Here is a 22,408-nt window from a genome sequence, read left to right as displayed (position 1 = left end):
CTTCAGGTGCCTTTGCATCACACATCTTTGTCACCCAGGTTGCATTTGAATTCTCTTGCCTCGAGTCAAATGAAGTCTGGTTGACCTGGATATACACACACACAAAAATACAAACCATATTAACTATGTATATACGAAGCTTACTATTATACTTGCCTTACATTCATACACAATCTTCATTTATGTAATTCCCCCCCTCTCCACACCCCAACAATTAGCTCGAGATCCTAGGGCAGTAGCTTTTTTTCCTCGTTAAGTGAATGTGTACATAAATGATTTTATGCTATTTCAGCAGACCTAGTCCTTGGAGGAACAAGCTACGGTTCAGTTCCCCAAAAATATCTTTCAGTGGACTGATATTATCAGAGCACCCATAAAATTGTTCACCCAAACAGATATGAGTTAACATGTAGTATCAACTTGTCTTTGTGCTCAAACTAAGGATTTCAGGTAGTAGGAAAATTACTTTTTTTGCCATCACATCACCATTTTAAAAAAAAATGGTAAAAATACAAACACCAGCTATCAGCAGCCACAATTTGAGGGTGAGAAACAGAACCAAAAAGTGAGCACAGTTACAATGCCTTTGATGGGGCTAAAGCTTTTTCATTTACTAGCTTCAACAAATCTGTAACTACCCAGTTACCTCTTGTCTCACCCTAGTTTGGAGTTCAGTAATGCCTAACAAATGGAGACTGCTTCCAAATGAAATGATTAGTACACAGAATGCTATGAACAGTAGCTTGGCGGTATGAGGCAGTGCAATCATTTACTAAATACATATTTGTACTTGGAATGATGCTATGCCATTTCATAATGGGTACAGGCAAAAATAAATTCAGACCTGCCTCATTTACAGTACACGTCACAGTGAAGTCTCTCCAAAAATACAATGAAGCATCAGTGTGCCTGCACAGATAAGTAACATTCGCGCCAGACAAGTGCCAGGCAATGACCATTTCCAACAAGAGAGAGTCTAACCACCACCCCATGACATTCAACAGCATTACCATCGCCGAATCCCCCACCAACAACATCCTGGGAGTCACCATTGACCGGAAACTTAACTGGACCAGCCATATAAATATTGTGGCTACAAGAGCAGGTCAGAGGCTGGGTATTCTGCAGCGAATGACTCACCTCCTGACTCCCCAAAGCCTTTCTGCCATCTACAGGGCACAAGTCAGGAGTGTGATGGAATACTCTCCACTTGCCTGGATGAGTGCAGCTCCAACAACACTCGAGAAACTCGACAACATCCATGACAAAGCAGCCCGCTTGATTGGCAACCCGAAACATTCACTCCCTTCACCACCGGCGCACCGTGGCTGCAGTGTGTACCATCAACAGGATGCACTGCAGTAACTCGCCAAGGCTTCTTCAACAGCACCTCCCAAACCCACGGCCTCTACCACCTAGAAGGACAAGGGCAGCAGGACATGGGAACGACACCATCTGCACATTCCCCTCCAAGTCACACACCATCCAGATTTGGAAATATATCGCCGTTCCTTCATCGTCGCTGGGTCAAGATCATGGAACTCCCTTCCTAACAGCACTGTGGGAGAACCTTCACCACACGGACTGCAGCTGTTCAACGCGACGGCTCACCACCATCTTCTGAAGGGCAATTAGCGATGGGCAATAAATGCTGGCCTTGCCAGCGACGCTCACATCCCATGAACGAATAAAAAAAAATGCTTTAGAAAACTCTAGAGTTCTAACTGAATGCAACAGTTTGAGTTTGCTGTCCACTGATCAGAATCAACTTTGTGATGAATGAATGTCAAAATGTTCGCTTTGCTCACGAGTTCCATTTTAAACTCAACATAAAGCGTCTAACGTCTGTCTTTGGAAAAACAAAATTCTTAATTGTGCAACTAAGCTTGCCCATATTCGTTTTTAGAAAATTTAGATATGAGAACTAACCCACTAACTTTATACTAAAATAGATCAGATAAGTTAGTTTAATAACAGTGGTCATATTTTTTTCATGGGCTGAAGAGACCGCTGATGTTTGTGGTCATTCAACCCGTTGTGTCCGTGCCAGCACTTCGCTGGAGCAATTAGAAACTAATCCCACTGCCCTACTCTCCTCCGAGCTCTGTATATGCCTCTGCTCCAAATGCGTTGTGTTGGAAGCTTCAAATTCAAAATGGCACCATCAAAATAGCCCAAGCAGTCTTACCAAATGTTTGAAACAAAATTCAAAATAAATCACTTGCATTGAGCAATACAGATTTAACAGCAGACAAGTTAAAAGGGAAGTAGAGATTAATTAAAACCAAAGCATTTTCACTTTTTTTGCAGTACAAAACCAATTAAAATTCAGCTTTATTAAAAAAGTTACGCTAATGATCTATTTTTTTTTAGAAAAAGCACAAACATTACATTTAATCTTGTTCACAAGTAGAATGATCTGTTCTGGTGACCTTGAAGCTTTCCAGTGTTCATTGATCACCAACTCATAAGATTTAATGATGTGATAATGTCGACAGAAGATTTTTCTAAGCTTCCGTGGCAGATTGCTTTATTTGAGCGACACTGTAGCACAATAAAATCTTGCACACATTGCTCCAGTTGACACTATCACCAGTTTACCAGGATGCGACGAAAATACAAAACTCTTTTTGGTTTGAATTATATCTAGATTGTAAGGAACAATTCAGCTGGCAGTCAATGATTCGATTAATAACTACCTCGATAAAAAACAATTAAGGCAACAGGCAAGATAATTTAAAATTGGTTGAAGGAATGACAGATCAGACCAATTATGCCCCTGTCAATTAAAAGTTGGATTTGTATGTGAAGGAAAAGTTTTCAGAAGAATGCCAAGGCTTCAAAAGATATTAGTAAAGCACTCTTACACATTGTCTTACTATAACATACTACTTTATTTAATTTATCACAACTAGACTTAAAAATAGATGTTAAATTTCAATAAAGAAAATGGATAGGAACAGATATTTCAATAGTAGCCCATCATGAAATTACTACTAAAATTCTACTAAAATTAAAATGAGAAAAATCGTCAATTTAGCTGTAACACATGTGTGTTGAATTGTGAAGGGAAAAAAAACCTGGATTCACCTACCATGTTCATACTAAATCACATTCTGTATATTAGGCAGTTTAAAATTATAGAATTTAATACATTCTAATTTATACAGTAAAAATGTTAAAATCATATTAAATCATTTATCTCCATGGCAGAGTACCCAAAATAAAAATTCAAACATTTTTATGTAATTATAAAAGTTAATATTTCTTAGCACTTCCATTGTACCAACAGTACATTTGATAACCTTCTCTGTGTTATATAATCAACCCCACTACTTACTGTACAAATTTATATTACAAGGGCAGGCTGTTTTTTGAGGGAGGGTGGAGAAGATAAGGGGTAGTTCATGTTCACAATTTGGGTTTAAAACAAAAACCTACCTTTTCCCTCCCCCAAAATGTAGCAAGTCCATCCAATCTTTTATGAATATAATTAGGTAGTGTAGGATTTGAATTACAGTTTATAATCCCTTTAAAATTCAATTATAAATTAAGGAACCTCAAATAATAGGTTACAGCCAATGAGTCAATGTAAATGAAGAATACAATTTTAGGTGCTGTAGCATAAAGGCACAGACAGAAAAAACTGGTATCCGTCCCACAAGGACATGAACCACAAGAGCAGTACAAAAAACAATAGAGACACAAGCAGATAATTTAACTTGGACTGTCAGCACTAGAGGATGTAAGTACAAAATTAAATAAGTCTCAGGCAAGGCTCCAGATTAGAAGGAATTTTCCTCCTCCCTCTACCTGCCCTCTCCTCTTCCAAAAAAAAGAAAAATCAGACCATGGATATACAGAAGAGACTTTCAGGAAAAAAGCAGTTAACATTTTGTTGACACCTTTGATGAGTTGGATGACTATCTGGAACGGAAAAGGGCCGAAGATTTCAAGAAAATGACAAAGATAATTAAATGCTGTGTGGAACAGGCCGGTTCCTGAGGTGTGGCGGTCTTGAGAATGTCATGCTAAGACAGGCAACAGGTATTGGATTATGTAGCATGCAAGGTTGAAATATTGTGGAGTTTTACTCAATTTACATTTTGGTCAACAGTAAGGGGGGGGGGGGGGGGGGGGGAGAGAAAGAGGCAGGAAGAACTTTTCCTCAGGAGATCAAATGAGTAGGGTTGAGTCCGTGGCTGCAGTAATGCTATAGCTAACTGCCTTGGAACAATATCTGTAAACTGTGAGGTTCAACCTGATGACCCAAGCTATACTTGCAAGGGCATCTGTAATGGATGTGTATTTTGTTTTGCTCCCTCTTGTATGAATGGATTGGTGGAGGGAGTGGGGGGGAGCATTCCCTAATATTAAACTGACTTTTATGAAGTATGAGAGAAATGTGGCTTTAAACCAAATTGAAATTATTTTACAACTGGGTGGAAGGCCAGGCAATGTAAAAGTAACTAGTAAAGGTGATCTCCCAACTTTACTGATCCCCATCTGTATTTTTATTAAAAACTGGTTACTTTCATGTTCATATACAGCTAAAACTGCTTCAAATCAATATTATAGCCTTAGCCTAGGATAGATTAGTTTGTAAATATCGGTGGAAGGAACATGCTTGTTGGGGTGAATGGCTTGTTCTCCTATGGTTCTTATGCCTAACTGAGTAAATCTGATAATACAGTCCACCTGGCACTAAATACAAGCTGACATGTAAATAGGAGGTGGGGAGGTGAAAGCAAGAAATAAATTGAACGAATGCAACACGTGCGTAGTGAGGGGATAGGTAAAGGGGCTCGTCTTTCCTAACTGCATATCTACTGCAGCAACGGCCCACATATTTTACATATATAAGCTAAACAAAAGCTCAACAAAGCCTTCCAGCTGATGAGAATATTACATAGAATTACTTATTACACAGAATTACGGAGTGTACAGCACAGCACTGGTCCATGCTGCCGTTTATGCTTCACACAAGCCACCTCCCACCCCTCTTCATTTAATCCTATCAGCATATCCTTCCATTCCTTTCTCCCTCACGTATTTATCTAGCTTCCTCTTAAATGCATCTATGCTATTTTTGCCTCAACTACTCCTTGTGATAGTGAGTTCCACATTCTTTGGGTAAAGAAGTTTCTCCTGAATTCCCTATTGGATTTATTTTTGACTATCTTATATTTATGCCCCTAGTTTTGATCTCCCCCACAAGAGGCAACAACTTCTCTATGTCTACCCTATCAAACCATTTCATAATTTTAAAGCCCTCAATTAGGTCACCCCTCAACCGACTCTTTTCTAGTTTCACAGACTATTAGACAAAGCAAGCATCTACCAAAAAACTTTGAAGAATACATTTTCACTTAATATCACGCCCCACTGAAAGTTACAGCAGTTGGACGTTGACTTGCAAGCTGTATTCGCAGTGAAATATAAAAACAATCTGTTCTTCGTTTCTACAGTTGAAGAACCAAATGGGAAGAGTAACGAAGATTTGCATACAGCAGTAAGAATTATGAACCTTAGTGATATTTTGCAGTACAACTGCACCTTTCCCATCCCTCAACCATGAGATAATGGGCCGGAACTTGCTCCGACCGACGTGGCAAGGCTGTCCGCACATCCTGCCGGCAAACACTACGAAGTCTCCGAAGTCCGCTTGCTCCCTTTTCAATTTTTTTTTAGGTTCAGTGCTATGATTTCAGCGCAGGTTCATTTGTAACAGAGAGACTGTGGGAATTGAAGCCACGCCCAGAATCTGTCAAGAAGAGAAGTCACGCCAACAAGCTGGCAACTAGAAATCATTCCTTCACAGTTAACTTCTGTTAGTTTAAATAAAAATTCAATATATTTTAAAAAGCCAAGCAAATGATCTAATGTAATGAAACTTACAGAAGTTAAAAGTAAAAAAAGAATTTCAAAAATTTAATTAACATTTTTTTTAATGATCAAAAAATATTAAAGTGAGAAATATGACATTTCACATTTTTAAAATTTAATTTTTTGTTGTTTCGCACTTTTAAAAAATAGTGTAGGGATGGTATTTTCCAGCGTACCTTTTGGTGGCATAAGTATCTTCGTTCCAGCTGGGCAGATGGATAAGTTTACAAATGTTTAATGATTTTATTGATTGTAGTGTAGCATGCCCCTATAATTCAGAACTGTCAAACCACCAGCGAACCAATGGGAGCAAGTTCATGATTTCCGGGTTTTAGTGCACATTCACGAACTTGCTTCCTGGATTCGCCGGCGGAGAGCAAGGACGCCATTGCAATACAGAGCCCCAAGGTGAGCGATTTCTAGCCCAACACTTCTAAGACCTATTTCTCTGCTGCATGCATTGATCTTCCAGGTTCATCCCAATCTTGCTCATACCCTTGGTTAGCCTTTCCTGATTCTTCCTGGTAGACAGCAACTCTTGCACTGCCCCCACCCCCCATACTAAACTGGCTCTATCAATTCCCATAATGGGGAATGCAATCAAATTGTTGCCTCTATTGTTGACTATATCACCAGCTTTATCAAGCTAACTTTGCAAAATATATGTTTAAATGCAAAGTGGGCTAGCATCTCAATAACTGGTCATAACTTATTCAAGTTTGCGACAACAGCATTGCAATATATTTGCATAACTTACCACTCCCCAATGTGCAACTATATTTACTAGTGCCTCTGAGACACTGCTGGCTGAACTATTTTCCTGGAACTTCTTCACCAACTTCCATTCATGGAACTCTTGTTACAACTGAGAAATGAGTAGGTGCATTTAGAGCAGAGCTAACAAAATTAGGCCAACTTTTCCTTCCACCGTAGTTAAAACACCCCGACATTATGATCTACTTTCCCATAGAGCAGCCTGACCTAGAATTAATAAAATTCCTACTACAACAGACCAATTGTGTGACTAGCAGCTCTGGGACTCAAACACCATCTGGCTGGGAGGCAGGCACTTTACTCTTAATATCAACCCCATCCCCAAGGCCGCAAGCTCAACAAAGCTACAAGTACAAAACAACCTTGAAACAGGCGGTCTTGAGGCAAGGTTAAATGTGTGAAAGCTGAAAATATCAAAACAAATACAATGCAGCAGTAAATTAATTCTACAGCTAGATTTTTTTCCTTGTTCTTTATAGATTACACTGATTCTATCAATAGTGTGTATTTGCACTAAACCTGGAACATATGCTATTGCTGTGCTTGTAACAAATAAAGATGGGAAATGTTTCTTCTTTAGTTCAAGTCTTTTTAAGTTAAAAACTTAGGTTTAACTAATGGTTAAAGAGGAGAACTATACCAAATCTGACATTCATTTGGTTGACCACTGCATATGGATTCTGCCAAAGCAGGACGATGTCCTAATAGTTTATTTCCTCTTCCTTGCATTCCCAAGATTCACTGCACAATCTCCTACTCAATGTTATTCTTTTGCAGGACTTCAAAATTCAAACTCTTTACTTCCCTTAGTCTTCCCTTCCTCCAACAATCTATAGGCAAGTTTGGCATCCCCCAACTCATGTCAACGTTGGTGGTGCCCTGCACTGTGGGCTTTGGCCCTTCATCTAGGTTTCTTAATAGAAAAAGTATAGCATTTAGGAGGTGAGAACCTCAACAACTTAATACTTAGGTCAGCGTGGAGCACCAGTGTCAAAGTGCTTGCTGTCTTAAGCAATCAGATTCAAACTAAAATGCTTTGCGAGGGCTGAGGCACATTGTCCACAAGCTAATTAGTTGAATGAGCTTTGATCTACCTTCATAGTTCACAATTAGCCGAAGAACTTGGGAGAAAGTCAACTACCCAAACATATTACCAAGCATATCATCACAAAAAATACTTTTTTAGTTCTCGTTGCATACACTGTCCAGCCTCTACAAGTAAAATGACAGGAAGCATTTGGAGGCAAGAAAATGAAAATAAGCACTGTGACAAATGAGACACAGAGACAATTTCAGACATGGACTTAGAGATTACCCAAGCACATAAATTTTCAAAAAAGTGTCCACATTATTTGTGTTGTTTTATACCAATAAAACATTTTCTGCAACGGCAGCACTGTTTTCCTCTGGGTAGCTGACACTGTCTTTCGGAAGTTAGAGCAGGATTGAGTCAATATTCGTGAGTGGTCCAACCAAAAAATTTGAAAATCACTAATATTGTGTAACTTGCACTAGATAAACCCAGATTTTGAAAATGAGAGCAAGTGTTGTAAACATGCAATCTGTTTAAATGTATTAAATAGGAATTTACTGAAAATTGACTTTAGGTCTGGCTACTTGATAATTTGAATCGCACTTTCTACCAAATTAACACTATGCAGCAGAGTCTACACTGCTGAGTTTTAAAAAAACTTGCTCTAAATCAAAAATTGATTTCAAAAAATCTTGTACAAATTTTACAAATAACTGTCGGCAATACTTAAACACAGCTTAGCATGACTGAATTTAAACAGCAAAAGGAGACATTTTCTTGGTTCCCTTGCAGACAATACACTGGAGGAGAAAGAAGAAATTGTGAAATGCCACAAAAAGACCTTGTGCACACAACATTTGGAGAGGGAAAAGACTACACACCAATCATACAATGTGAACGTAGCATTGAACTCTTAAAGGGATCATGTCCCTCTTCTCCTCCATTTAACAACAAGTATGAAAGAGGGGCAGTCATTAGGATCAACCCTGTTTCAACCACTGACCATGTACCGTGTGGCCCAGATTCTACCCCATTTAACATCCTGAGGGAAAGTTTTGCAGACTTTCTCCTTCACCTGTAAACAAATTCAAGAAAACGGCTGAATATCTTTATCACTTTAGTCATTCAAGCTAATCCAGGTGCTTTCCATGTTTCCAGCAGAAGGTTCTGTACAGTTCGATCATCTACATCTATACTTTTCCATATAATCTACAGTCCTATTTATAACCAAGATATTTATCAGACTCTTTTTCAAGGAAATGGTATATTGGCCTTTATTACAAGAGGATTTGAGTCCAGGAGTAAAGATGTCTTACTGCAATTATACAGGACCTTGGTGAGGCCGCACCTGGAGTATTGTGTACAATTTGGTCTCCTTACCTAAGAAAGGATATATTTGCCACATATGGAGTGCAACAAAGGTTCACCAGACTGATTCCTGGGATGGCACGATTGTTGTATGAGGAGAGATTGAGTAGACTAGGCCCATAGCCTCTAGAGTTTAGAAGAATAAGAGGTGATCTCATCGAAACATACAAAATTCTTACAGGGCTCGACAGGGTAGATGCAAGGAGGATATTTCCCCTGGCTGGGGAGTCTAGAACCAGGGGAATAAGGGGTAGGCCATTTAGGACTGAGATGAGGAGAAATTTCTTCACTCAGAGGGAGGTGAACCTTTGGAATTCTCTACCCCAGAGGGCTGTGGAGGCTCAGACATTGAGTACATTCAAAACAGAGATCGAAAGATTTCTAGATATTAAAGGCACCAAAGGATATGGGGATAGTGCAGGAAAATGGCGTTGAGGTAGAAGATCAGCCATGATCTTGTTGAATGGCGGAGCAGGCTCAAGGGGCCGGGTGGCCTACTCCCGCTCCAATTTCTTATGTTCTTAATTAACTCATAGCATTAGCCGCTTTTGCTGGCAGTCTGCCCATATCCATAAGGGTGAGTGTGGAAATGTGGCATGAATTTATTTACTCTCACCTGAGGCTTGTTAATTTTAAAATATCAGTTCTGGATGCTTAGTCCAAGTTAAACATGCTTTACATCCACATTATCTGCAGTTCTCAGCATTTTGAAGATCTTGGGCCTAACCCTAAGCTTCCTTACTGAAAATAAATCTCTCTTCACAATTTAGGGCTCCAAGTCCTGCAGCTCTTCTCTGAAATCTCTCCAACAGATCAATGTCTTATTGGAATCAGGGTGCCCAAAATTGTACAGAGCATGGCCAATAATGTGGCTGGAGTAAGCACCTATGTACAAATGGACTGGCTTTGCTGGAAAAAGCGGCCCCTCCTTTTGCATAATTTACCACTGCTTTGGACGTGTCTCTCATGATATGCTGGGAATGTCACAGCCACACTGTGAAATGCCAGTGGCCAGTGAAAAGGTGCTGGTTGATCATTATGAGTCAGACACTGTCCTGGCATGGGAGAAGGTGGTTCAAATTTTCTAACACTTTAATGGCAGCTTCCCCTCAGTGCCCGTTTGGAGCAGGCACTGTGTGGATGGAGCACTGCTGAGGTGCTTAATGCTGCATTATAGCCACTTAACTCATAATTCGTATGTTAGTTAAGAGCAGGAGTAGGCCATTCGGTCCCTCGAGCCTTCTCTGCCATTTGATAAGATCATGGCTGATCTGATTGTGACCTCAACCCTACTTTTTCATCTACCTACTATAACCTTTGACTCCCTCGTTAATCAGGAATCTATCTGACTCGGTCTTCAAAATATTCAATGACCCTGCCTCCACCGCTCTTTGGGAAAAGGAGTGCCACAGATTTACGACCTTCAAGAGAAAAAAATTCTCCTCATCTCTGTCTTAAATGGGAGACCCCTTATTTTTAAACTGTGGCCCCTAGTTCTAGTCTCTCCCACAAGGGGAAACATCTTCTCAGCATCTACCCCTTCTAACCCCCTCAGGATCTTACATGTTTCAATAAGATCACCTCTCATTCATCTAAAGTCCAATGGATGCAGGCTCAACTTGTCCAACCTTTCCTCATAAGATAACCCCCTCATCCCAGGAATCAGTCGAGTGAACCTTCTCTGAACCGCCTCCAAAGCAACTATGTCCTTTCTTAAATAAGGAGACCAAAACTGCACACAGTATTCTAGATGTGGTCTCACCAATGCCCTGTACAACTGTAGCAAAACATTTCTACTTTTATATTCCATTCCCCTTGCAATAAATGACAACATTCCATTTGCCTTCCTAATCACTTGCTGTACCTGCATACTAACTTATTGTGATTCATGTGCTAGGACACCCAGATCCTTCTGTAACTCAGAGTTCTGCAATCTCTCTCCATTTGCATCTATGCCATTGTACCAAGTTATAAAACCAGAAAACAAGAAAATGCTGTAAGTACACATCAGATTAGTAAGTATCTGAAAGAGGAAGCTAACAAGTTAATGCTTTGGGTGGGGAGGCAGGGTTTAATCAGAACTGGCATGGTCAGGCTAGACCAGCCTCTTTCTATAACTGTACAAAACAAGAAGGACAGTTATTCTTCCATGGAAATACTCAGCATTTTCTGTTTTTGTTCCAACATCTGCAAGTTTTGTTTTATTGGTTTTAGTTATTCTTCCCTTCCCAGATTGCTTTTCTAAAAAGGGGCGTCTCCAGCGCATGCATGCTAGTTTTAATGAAAGGGTCCACCAAGAATGTTAACCCTCATTCCAGGTGCTGACTGACCTGCTGTGCACTTTCAATCTCTGCTTTTATTTCTGCATTTTAAAGTTTCTATATACACATTCACAAAATTATTCTTTGAGTTTTGCTCTGCTCAAGTGTGCACTTTTTAATAGAAAACTATGGATTGCAAAATTAGGTTGGAAAAAAAATTGCATTGCGTCTCAACATCCAGATCACGACTGCAAGGTAAGCCAAGACATTAGAACAATGGGGCATATGCTAAAGTTGGTGAGGTGCCAAATGGGAACTCAAGGGGAAGAACTTCACCCAGAGTGGTCAACACTTGAAATTATTTTAGGATAAGGCAGCGGAAGCCAAAACCTGAGATTCAATTAAATGATGGCCCAGAATTTGCTGCCAAAATAACGGTGAGGCTAATGGCGCTCACCATTATTTATGCACAAATCGCACAGCAACTTCAGGCGAGGGCAGATGCTCAGTTAATCGTGAAAATCCAGAAGTTGCTGTTCGAGATGCACCACTCTGCCATTAACTTCACGAAAACGGCACCTCGCTGTCTGACTCACCATTGAACGGCATTAAGTTCCTGTATTTGTGTGGTAGATATGAACTAAACTCACCACAGAAAGTTAGAGCCTGTTCCTTTCCGTCTAAGTACCCTTTTAACGGCGTGATAAGTGTTAATCACTGCCAAACAACCTCTCTGGCACAGAAAATTAACTATTACAAGTATGTAGACTCATTCCTTCAGGTTTTAGTTATTGGAGATATAAAAAAAATAATTTTTTTTTAAACTTTGTCTCTTTTTTTCTCTCTCTTAATCTAATCTTTCTTTCTGTACCTGATTTGACATTGAATTCACTATTCTAACTTACACTTCCTTGTTCAGACTCTGCGCTGTTCATTTAACAATCTTTCAATCTGATTGGTTAATCCTATTTCTCATCTACATGCTGCCCCTCGGCGACATCATCCAAAAACACGTCAGGTTCCACATGTACGCTGACTACACCCAGCTCTACCTCACCACAACCTCTCAACCCCTCCAACTGTCTCACTTGTCACACTGCTTGTCCGATAGCCATTACTGGATGAGCTGAAATTTCTTCCAACTAAATATTGGGAAGACTGAAGTCATTGTCTTTGGTCCATGCCATAAACTCCATTCCCCAGCCACCAACTCCATCCCTCTCCCTGACCACAGTCTGAGGCTGAACCAGACCGCGCGCAACTTTGGTGTCCTATTTGACCCCGAGATGAGCTTCCGACCACATATCCGCTCCATCACCAAAACTGCCTACTTCCACCCCCATTATATCGCCCGTCTCTGCCCCGCCTCAGCTCATCTCCTGCTGAAATCCTCATCCATGCCTTTGTTACCGCTGGACTGGACTATTCTAATGCTGTCCTGGCTGGCCTCCCATCTTCCACCCTCCACAAACTTCAGTTCATCCAAAAAGCTACTGCCCGTATCCTAACGCGCACCAAGTCCTGCTCCCCCATCATCCCTGTGCTCGCTGACCTACATTGGCTCCCGGTCCAGCAATTTAAAAATTCTCATCTTTGTTTTCAAACCCCTCCCTATCTCTGTGACCTCCTCCATCCCTATAACCCTCCAAGATCTCTGCGCTCCTCCAATTCTGGCCTCTTGTGCATCCCCGATTTTAATTGCTCCACCATTGGCAGCCGTGCCATTAGCTGCCTAGGCCCTAAATTCTGGAATTTGTTCCTTAACCTCACAACCCCTCTCTCCTCCTTTAAAGACGTTCCTTAAAACCTACCTCTTTGATCAAGTTTTTGGACACCTGTCCTAATATTTCCTTATGTGGCTGGGTGTCAAATTTTGTTTGATAACGCTCCTGTGAAGTGCCTTGGGATGTTTTGCTACGTTAAAGGTGTTATATAAATGCATGTTGTTGTTGAGATGCACAGTTGCTTGCCTTGTTCACACAGATCCCAGATGCCCTGTAAAGGGCGCCGCACCGTTTCCATCTTACAGATTCAGCAACTTGAGGTGCAAAATATAATGGAAATTAAACGGGCGTGGCCAAGTCTAATTAGCACCGGTCGCCGTTCGTTGACCGGCTACAGCAAATTCTGGGCCATTGTGATGGGGGACTGCAAGTGTTTTTCCACTCACTGGATGGATTTGCTGAAATAGGCTGAATGTTCTCCCTCAACTACATTTATCTTGTGGTCTGATGGATGTCAGAAAGATAGACCAAGTCAAAGTGGACCGACATATAAAAGGATGAACAGCTGACCTAGGGAAAGGATGAACACATAATTAGACAGCACTTACATGCTCTTGGTACTTTTGGCTTCCATACATAACGTACTGTGGTGCAAGACTGTAGACCATATAACTTGTGTGCAGAACCATCAGCAGCAGAATCATACAAAGGAAAAGAAGAGCTTGAGGACGTGTTCGGCCTGGTCTAATCTTGTACAACTATTTGCAAGAGGCGAGAAAAGAACAAAGGGAGATTTTAAAGCACCATATTTACTTGCGTTATTTATATGTTAAGCGCTCCTCATTGCCACCAGTAACACTGAATTCTTCAATATTATCCTGCACAACAAACGTATGCAAACATTTTATAAGCACTTAAATTAAAAAATGGTAGAGACATCAAATGAAATTCTCACATAAAACAGCTCAAAGAATGAAGAATTTACAATTTTAGTCTAACCTTAAAATGCCAGGATGGAATTCCAGGCTTGCTGGGCTGGTTTCTTCAAAAAAAAAGTTTCTCATGCATTATGAGGCCGAGTACAGTAATAAAGCTATTTAGACTTTGAGTAAGTTTATTTCTATAACATTAACTGAACTATTACACCATTTTGAAAGTTTTTTTTGGAATTACTTTACATAATTTCACCAAATCTTCCATTCCTCCAACTTCCTAAGTTTTATTTATGAGCATATCCAATTTAAGGTTCACTGAAGGAGTGGTGACACTTACGAAGTAGGTGAAAAGTTACTGTAGGAAGATACAATCATGAACCTTCTCTGGTCTAACCTTCCCTGCCCGTGCAAACCAGAGACCATAAAATCCAAAATTATGGATCCCAGTGTTGTTTGCGATTACCATTTTTGGCAAAATGCTACAAGTCAGCTACCTGTACTGAGAGAACACAAGCGGCATTCCTCAATACACTGGATTTTACAGTGCTCCATAGGCAGAAATTCTGACAGTAGATTTCAATATAGATAAGGGTGAGGTGGTACATTTTGGTAGGAAGAATAAGGAGGCCACATACTCCTTGAAAAATAAGTGTCTAAATGGGTTAGAGGAGCAGAGGGATCTGGGGGTACAGATATACAAATCACAAAGTAGTGATGCAGGTTAATAAGGCCATAAAAAAAAGCAAACAAAGCATTGGGGTTCATTTCTAAAGGGGTAGAATTGAAAAGCAGGGAAGTTATGTTAAACTTGTATAGAACCTTGGTTAGACCACACTTGGGAGTACTGTGAACAGTTCTGGTCTCCATATTATGTTATAAAAAGGATATAGAGGCACTGGAGAAGGTGCAAAAAAGATGTACTAGGATGATACCAGAAGTGAGAGGTCATACCTATCAGGAAAGACTGAACAGGCTGGGGCTGTTTTCTTTAGAAAAAAGATTGAGGGGTGACATTTTTTAAAATTCGTTCATGGGACGTGGGCGTCGCTGGCAAGGCAATTTATTGCCCATCCCTAATTGTCCTTGAATTAATTGCCCTTATGAAAGGGTTTGATAAGAGTAGATGTATCCACTTGCAGGGGAGACCAGAACTAAGGGCCATAAATATAAGATAGTCACTAATAAATCCAATAGGGAATTCAGGAGAAACTTCTTTATCCACAGAGTGGTTAGAATGTGGAACTTGCTACCACAGGAGTAGCTGAGTTAAGCATAGATGTATTTAAGGGGAAACTAGATAAACACGAGGGAGAAAGGAATAGAAGCATATGTTGATGGGGTTGGATGGAGGCTCGTGTGGAGCATAAACACTGGCATGGACCTATTGGACCAAATGGCCTGGTTCTGTGCTGTTCATTCTATGTACAGCAATATCAGTTATTGTTTGTTTTACCATCGAAATTTACTGGTGTGGTCTTCATTTGTTCTCCTTATTCTTCCCTCCCTCCCACCCCACACATAGACATCTAACACATATAGACCAAAAATGAAAATACCCTGATCCAGAAAAACCAGATGCCCATGTTTCGGATCCCTGCCATGGAAGTGAAGACAAGGTACATTGTAATGATAGCAATTAGGATATAGTCCAATGGGAAAACCTGAAGGGGAAGGAAAAGGCAGAAGCTAGATTCTGTGTTTAGAAAAAGAAATAATTTGTAACTATAGTTACATACAATTAAACTGCAGCAAAACAAACAAAATAGCATAGTGTTGTTATGAATAGTGTCAGGCCATTTAAAATCCGCATTACTTAACTAATGTTTGCGAATTCAGATTGTTTGACTTAGAGACAAATTACTTGGAAGTGGAATTTGCAGTTTAGGTTTTTACATGTTTGTCTTCAATAATCTGAAGTCTGGAAAGTTTTAATTAGAAACGAGCCACATTCCCTGGGAATATTCAGGAGCAACAATAAAAACAGTAGCAACGGAAACAAAAAAACACTAATTTTTAGAATCAAAACTTTGGCCCTAAAGGCAATATGAACACAGATGTCATCAGAAACTTGTGAGGAGCATCCAATAATCTGAGCATTTACAAAGCTGAAGACTGAAACTGATAACTCTCAACAGTGTGTGAGCCATAAATGCATCTTTATTTACATGCCCAATCTAAACAGAATGGAAAACTCTCAACCCCAAGTACCACCCCACAGACCCTGCTGTGGCTACCAGATCATTAAAACACACCAGTCAAATGCTGCAACAAGGTGGTGAGCTGCAGGGTAGTGGGAGAGTGGCTACAAATGCACAGAGCACTTCTTTGCTTTCTATGTAGCTATGCTGCTTCTTAAAAACAAAGTACATATAACTGCCTTTGTAACTTAAATCAGAATAGTCACAAGTATGTGACAATTTAGATGTTAAATTTAAATAGTTTTTGACAATTTCAGTTACTACTATTTAATGTCAATTTTGCTGGAATCAAGGTGGATTAAGCAGTAAACTTTCAAATATTAGTAGGTGCCAAGAAGTCTTGGGTTCCATTTCTAGGCTGAAGGAGCTGGTTTCAGCTGAGGGGTCCTACAGTTAGCCTCGACATCCCAGGTGGGACAGAGGGAACACCAAAATAAATCAGTTAGGGTTCCTGCTCAATGGCAATCCAGTGACATCTGCTTAGCTGGTGCCGCCTCTATGCAGAAAGTTGGCTTTGGCTTTGGCTTTGATGGCCAGATAATTGTCCAGATAATTAACCCATGGTCACAAATGAAAAATTACCACTGCCTTCAGAAGAAAGGCAAGAGTGCGGGGGTGGGGGAAGCTTAAGCAAAATTAGAGGGCAACCTCAGTTAAATATATGGCACAACAAATATTCAAGTTTCTCTTTTTTTTAAAAAAGACAAGAGAACCTACAGTACTAAAACTATTTAAATAGTGAATACGCGACACCTCGAAGCTGCCAAGTGTTGAAACCATTCTGATGCTCAAGATGAGATAGCAATCTTAAAATAGTAATCTTGTGTATCAATTTTAAAAAATATAGCTGTGGCATTTGAGGCTCAGTTTTATTTAGTTTTCAGGCATTGACAGGCTGAGGAATGTAAAGGGAAGATAAGACACCAAAATCAGATCGTCTTCATACAAGGGTATTTAAAGAATTGGGTAGCAAAGGTCAGTCATATCCTTGCCACTATCTTTAGGGAATCATTAGAAACAGGAGTAGAGCAGAGGATTGGAAACTAGCATAACATTCATCTTTAAAAAGGGATATGGGGTGATCCACAATACTACAAGACAGGGAACCTAGCATCTGCTGTGGGTCATGTTACAAGGCATCCTGAAAGACGGGATAATGAAATACCTAGATAGGTATAGTCTGACAAGAGGGAGTCAGCATGGATTAACGGGAGGAAGGTTTTGCTTAACAAATTTACTGGAGTTTAAGGAAATGAAGGATCTTGGTGACAACTGAAATTCTATGGATGTGCTGTGCAGTCTACTCTTATTCAAAGTTGATTAATTCAAATTATCTGGTAATTAAATTTTTAGCATTCATTTCCCACTTTGTGGGGTCATTAATGTTGCTTAATTCAGATTACTGGATAATTCACTTTTTCAGTGCAAAAAATGCCTGTTGTCAGTATTTTAGATTTAATTTCAGCAAAACCTTTGATACCTTGCCACACAAGCAATCAAAGCATGGAATAGTGGGGACAACCTTCTGAAGTGGACTGAAAATTAGCTAAACCAGAGAAAGCAAAGGGTGGTTAAGAATAGAGTTGCACTGACGTGGTAAAGGATCATCAATGGGGTGTCATTGGATCAGTGCTGGGGCCACTACTGTTTATGTTTTATATAAATGATTTGGAAACGGGACAGAACCAAAACTGTTTAAATTTGCAGAAGGACACCAAGGTGGAGGAGGGAGAAGAATGGGGGTTCAAACAATAGGGAGCATGCAAACAAACTACAGCGGGCTCTAGATAGATTGGGAAAATGGACTGATAAGTGGCAAATGGGATTTAATGAGAACAAATGCAAGGTAATGATAGCGGGGAAGGCAAATAATATAAACTAAGCGACAGGAGATACCACAAGATAGATCTGGGAACATTGGTGGATTGTGCATTGAAACTAACAGCATGGTGTGATGCAGCAATAAGGATCACTACTAGCTTAATAGAAATAAGTAAATAGTTGAATTACAAGAATATAATCTGTATATGTTGCAGCATTTTATTGTGCAATTCATCTTGTAGTCTTGCAGTATGTTCATACTTACTGTCTGTAGGACGAGCAAGAACTCATTCAAAGGATTGGCCAAGTTAGTTTCAAATATTATAAACCCGGAATCAAAACCCACTGAATGGAGTGCTTTATCCAGGCTGTAAGATATTTGAAAGAAGAAAAACAGTTTAACCTCTGATCTTTTACAAATGGTTAAGAGTCCTCTTTTTATTGAAAACACATTTCAGAACACAAGTATATGATCGTACAATGCGATATCTTGGAGAAGTTGATGAGTCAGTGAAGCAGCATCTAACAGGGGGGCAACAAGAATGACCAAAAACTTATGAATTCTTTTACAGTAAATAAACATAGACCCTTTGCTGTTCCTAACAGCAAAGTTAGCCAAACTAATTATGCAACTCAAAAGGACAAAATGTAAAACTGATGAAAAATGCCAAATGCCTTGCTAGCATCTGAGAGTAGCCAGATAAAAGCACGGTGGAGTTTCTTTCAAACGTATATACAAAAACTTACACAAGTCAAGCTGAAACAATTACCAATAACGCAATTAGTTGCTACTATGTTGTACCATTAGATTTCTATTTATAAGCCTTACAAGGTCCTAAATTTCCATCTTTCGGAATGGAACAGCATTTAGACAGTGGTTCCCATTAAATACCCACTTTCCTAGCAAATGGTCAAATGGTGCCTGAAAATCTCAATTAATATATATTTGACAAGTTGGATTTTTGTAGCAATAAGGTGGACTCATGTCAAAGCACTAGTGGTGGGAGGATTGAATAACAGGCATAGGTGTTACCTATTAAAGGTAATAGAAGCAGGCACTAGTGTTACATTTTAGGCAATAAACAATGTTGCAAAAGCATGACTAAATTGTGACAACAGAAAATAGGCATGACAAACAGGAAGTCACAAGAATATATACATTTCTCCAGCTAAATAAAGAAAAGTGCCATTTGTAGAGAACCATAAGCAACAGATCAACTAGGAGCTCTACAACAAATATTCAAATATTGAAATATTAGTAGTCAAATGAGATGACAGAGTCTTACATTGTGAACCATAGGTATTTGTACCTAATTATTCAATTTACAAAAGGAATACTAGAGTCTGGGCATCATTAGCTATGCATATTTGACAACGTGCACAGTCTATCATGAGAGTGTGGTTAGGTGATCAAAATTACCAAGATCCATGTGTCTTCTGAGGGTACATCAATGCAGACTAAATTGCTCACACAATAAGACAATTCTACTTAAGTTTTGTTCAGTTAATGAACTGCAACGAAAACATGCATTTACATAGCACCTTTAAGAGTAGGCGCTTCACAGAAAAGTAATCAGGCAAAAATTGACATTGAGCTAAGGAAAGAGATATTAGGAGGGTTGATTAAGAGCTTGGCCACAGAGGTTGGTTTTAAGGAGCATCTTAAAAGGAGAGAGGTGGAAGTTAAGGGAGAGAATTCCAGAACTTAGGGCTAGACAGCTGAAGACACGACCGCCAATAATAGGGCTAAGGGAATGCACAAGAGGCCAAATTTGGAGGAACGCAGAGTTAACGGAGGGTTGTAGGGCTGGAGGAGTTAGAGATAGGGAGAGGCGAGACCATGAAGCGATTTGAACATGAGGATGAGAATTTTAAATTGAAGGTGATGGGGGACCAGGAACCAAAGTAGGTCATCGAGCACAGGGGTGATGGATTAGGATATGGGCAGCAGAGTTTTGGATGAGTTCAACTTTATGGAGGGTGAAGGATGGGAGGCCAACTGAGAGCGCTTTGGTGTAGTCAAGTCTAGATGCTACATATGAGGAGTTCAGCAGCAGATGAGCTGATGCAGGGACAAAGACAGGCGATGTTACGGAGGTGGAAGTAGGCATTCTTTGTGATGGATATGGTGTCAGAATCTGAGCTTGGGCTCAAATAGGAACCTGAAGTTGCAAACAGTTGGCTACAACCTGAGACAGTGGCAGAGGAGGGAGAAGGAATTTGTGGTGAGGAAATAGAATTTGTGGCGGAGGCCGAAGACGATGGATTCAATCTTCAGAATGGTTAACTGGAGGAAACTGCGACTCATCCAGGACTGGATGTCAGACAATCAGGGTGGCAACACAGACAGTGGAAGGGTCGAGACAGGTGGTGATGAGGTAGAGCTGGGTGTCACCTGTGTACATGTGGAAGTTGACCTGCAGATGATGTCGCCAAGGGGCAGCATGTAGATGAAGATGATGATGGGGCCACAGATAGATCCTTGTGTAGGGATGGGAGGAAAAGCCACTGCTGGAAATGCTCTGACTTAGGGCCAACATGTATATTTTCACTACTTTCTAACTCCAGTGTTCAAGAGACCACATCCATTGGGCTCAATACAAAGTAAACAAATTTCTATGTACAGTAACATTTCTATTTACACATTTTTGGTCTGCTGTAGATGGAAAGTCCCAGTTACCAAAATGTAGGCAAAATTATCTTTCTTAGCCATTATTAATCTGAAATACACATCAGCTTCTGTAAAAGAAACCGATATTGATTACTAAAATAGTGACCAACTTACTTTGACAGAAAGAGAGCAACAATGAACAGAAGGGCCACCAAGATGAAAAATATCCCCAGAGCAATCTGCAAAATAAGAAACATTGTTAAGTTCACACCCATGATAGTTATCCATAATATTTCATCTAGAACATGATTTAAGCATATGGCAGCAGCTGCAGGAAATCAAATGCAGCAAAGGTAAAGTAGATAGATCAGAGATACTGAAGAGCGCTGTAAAGCATAATTTCTTAGCGGTGATAAGGGACTGTTTCTTAGACGTTGTGAAATGGATACTTCAATGAATGCGATATTAGATTTAGCAGCTCACCAAAAATTATTAGTAACTAACAAGTGAATGAACACTTGGGTTCTAGTGTTCAATGTATAACTTATATTTTGACAAATGTAAAGAATCTTACAACACCAGGTTATAGTCCAACAATTTTATTTGAAAATCACAAGCTTTCGGAGGCTTTCTCCTTCACCTGACGAAGGAGAAAGCCTCCGAAAGCTTGTGATTTTCAAATAAAATTGTTGGACTATAACCTGGTGTTGTAAGATTCTTTACATTTGTCAACCCCAGTCCATCACCGGCATCTCCACATCATTATATTTTGACAGCTTTGATTGTGATAAGACCAGAACAGAGTTTAGAAAAACAAATTTTGGGGAAACTGATGGCACACAAATGAGTTCTGGACCAAACAAATGGATGGGACATGGAACTTAAATGTAAATAAACACAAGACTACAGGGATTGAGGTGTAACTGACCACTCAGAGTCTGGTCAATGTAAACCTGCTCACAGGACTAATTAAATATGGGAAGAATCTAAAGGTCAATTAATTACAGATCAAGTGATTGTAACAATGCATAGATCAGTGGTGAAGCCATATTTTCAATGCTGTGTGCAGTTTTGGTCACTCTACCTTCAAAAGGATATTGATGCATTTGAAAATGTTGAGACAAGCAACAAGAGTGAATTCTGTGACTGAGACCTCTAAATTATGAGAAAAAACTTGGCAGACTTCTCCCTTCCACACAACAGCGATCTCCACCTATTATCTAACTCTCTTCATTCTTTTGTTAATTATTCCACTCCATATTCATCAAATTTCTTCAGATCACACACCTTCAGTCCCCTCTCAGTGCAATGCCTGAATAGCTCTTTTAAAAAAACTATGACCGTAAATGGGAAAATTTAAATATAGGTTTCAATTCTTTGAAGGCCGTTCTTCGTGTGTCCATCTCAACATTGATGGCGCCACTCTTAGACCTCATTCAATGGTACAGAGGAGATGGGCTGCACCTTCATCAAAGAAAAACAAAGAAGCTTGGAAGGAATATCGAGGCAGCAATTGAAATCATTTAAAACAGATAGGTGGGGTGGGGTGACAAAACATTCACAGACAAGTACAGACCCATTAGTCTTACTTCAAAAAACTATCAACAGTAAACTTAAGGATTATCTGTGGAACAACCTGGTAAATAGCAGTCAACATGGCTTTAGACAGGGAAGATCCTGCCTGATCAACCACTTTCCTTCCTTCGAGGAAGTGAAAACCCAAGTTGACTATGGCAAATCCTACCACGTTGTGTATTTAAGACTTCAAATATGCATTTGATAAAGTTCCACACAAAA

General features: G+C 39.8%; 1 protein-coding gene across 1 annotated transcript in view; it reads right to left on the bottom strand.

The window, feature by feature from the left end:
- lmbrd1 (LMBR1 domain containing 1) overlaps nt 1-22,408 on the bottom strand; it is a 212,174-nt gene that overhangs the window by 44,079 nt on the left and 145,687 nt on the right. Inside the window, exons 10-14 of the mRNA XM_067984036.1 lie at nt 20,786-20,850; nt 18,266-18,368; nt 15,538-15,642; nt 13,655-13,804; nt 1-85 (exon numbers count right to left, since the gene is read on the bottom strand). Of these exons, the coding sequence (XP_067840137.1) occupies nt 1-85; nt 13,655-13,804; nt 15,538-15,642; nt 18,266-18,368; nt 20,786-20,850 (508 nt within the window). The remainder of the gene's footprint in view (nt 86-13,654; nt 13,805-15,537; nt 15,643-18,265; nt 18,369-20,785; nt 20,851-22,408) is intronic.

The sequence above is a fragment of the Heptranchias perlo genome, chromosome 5 (genome assembly GCF_035084215.1).
Source record: "Heptranchias perlo isolate sHepPer1 chromosome 5, sHepPer1.hap1, whole genome shotgun sequence".
Lineage (NCBI taxonomy): Eukaryota > Metazoa > Chordata > Chondrichthyes > Hexanchiformes > Hexanchidae > Heptranchias > Heptranchias perlo.
This window is presented reverse-complemented; position numbering and strand designations above follow the sequence as displayed.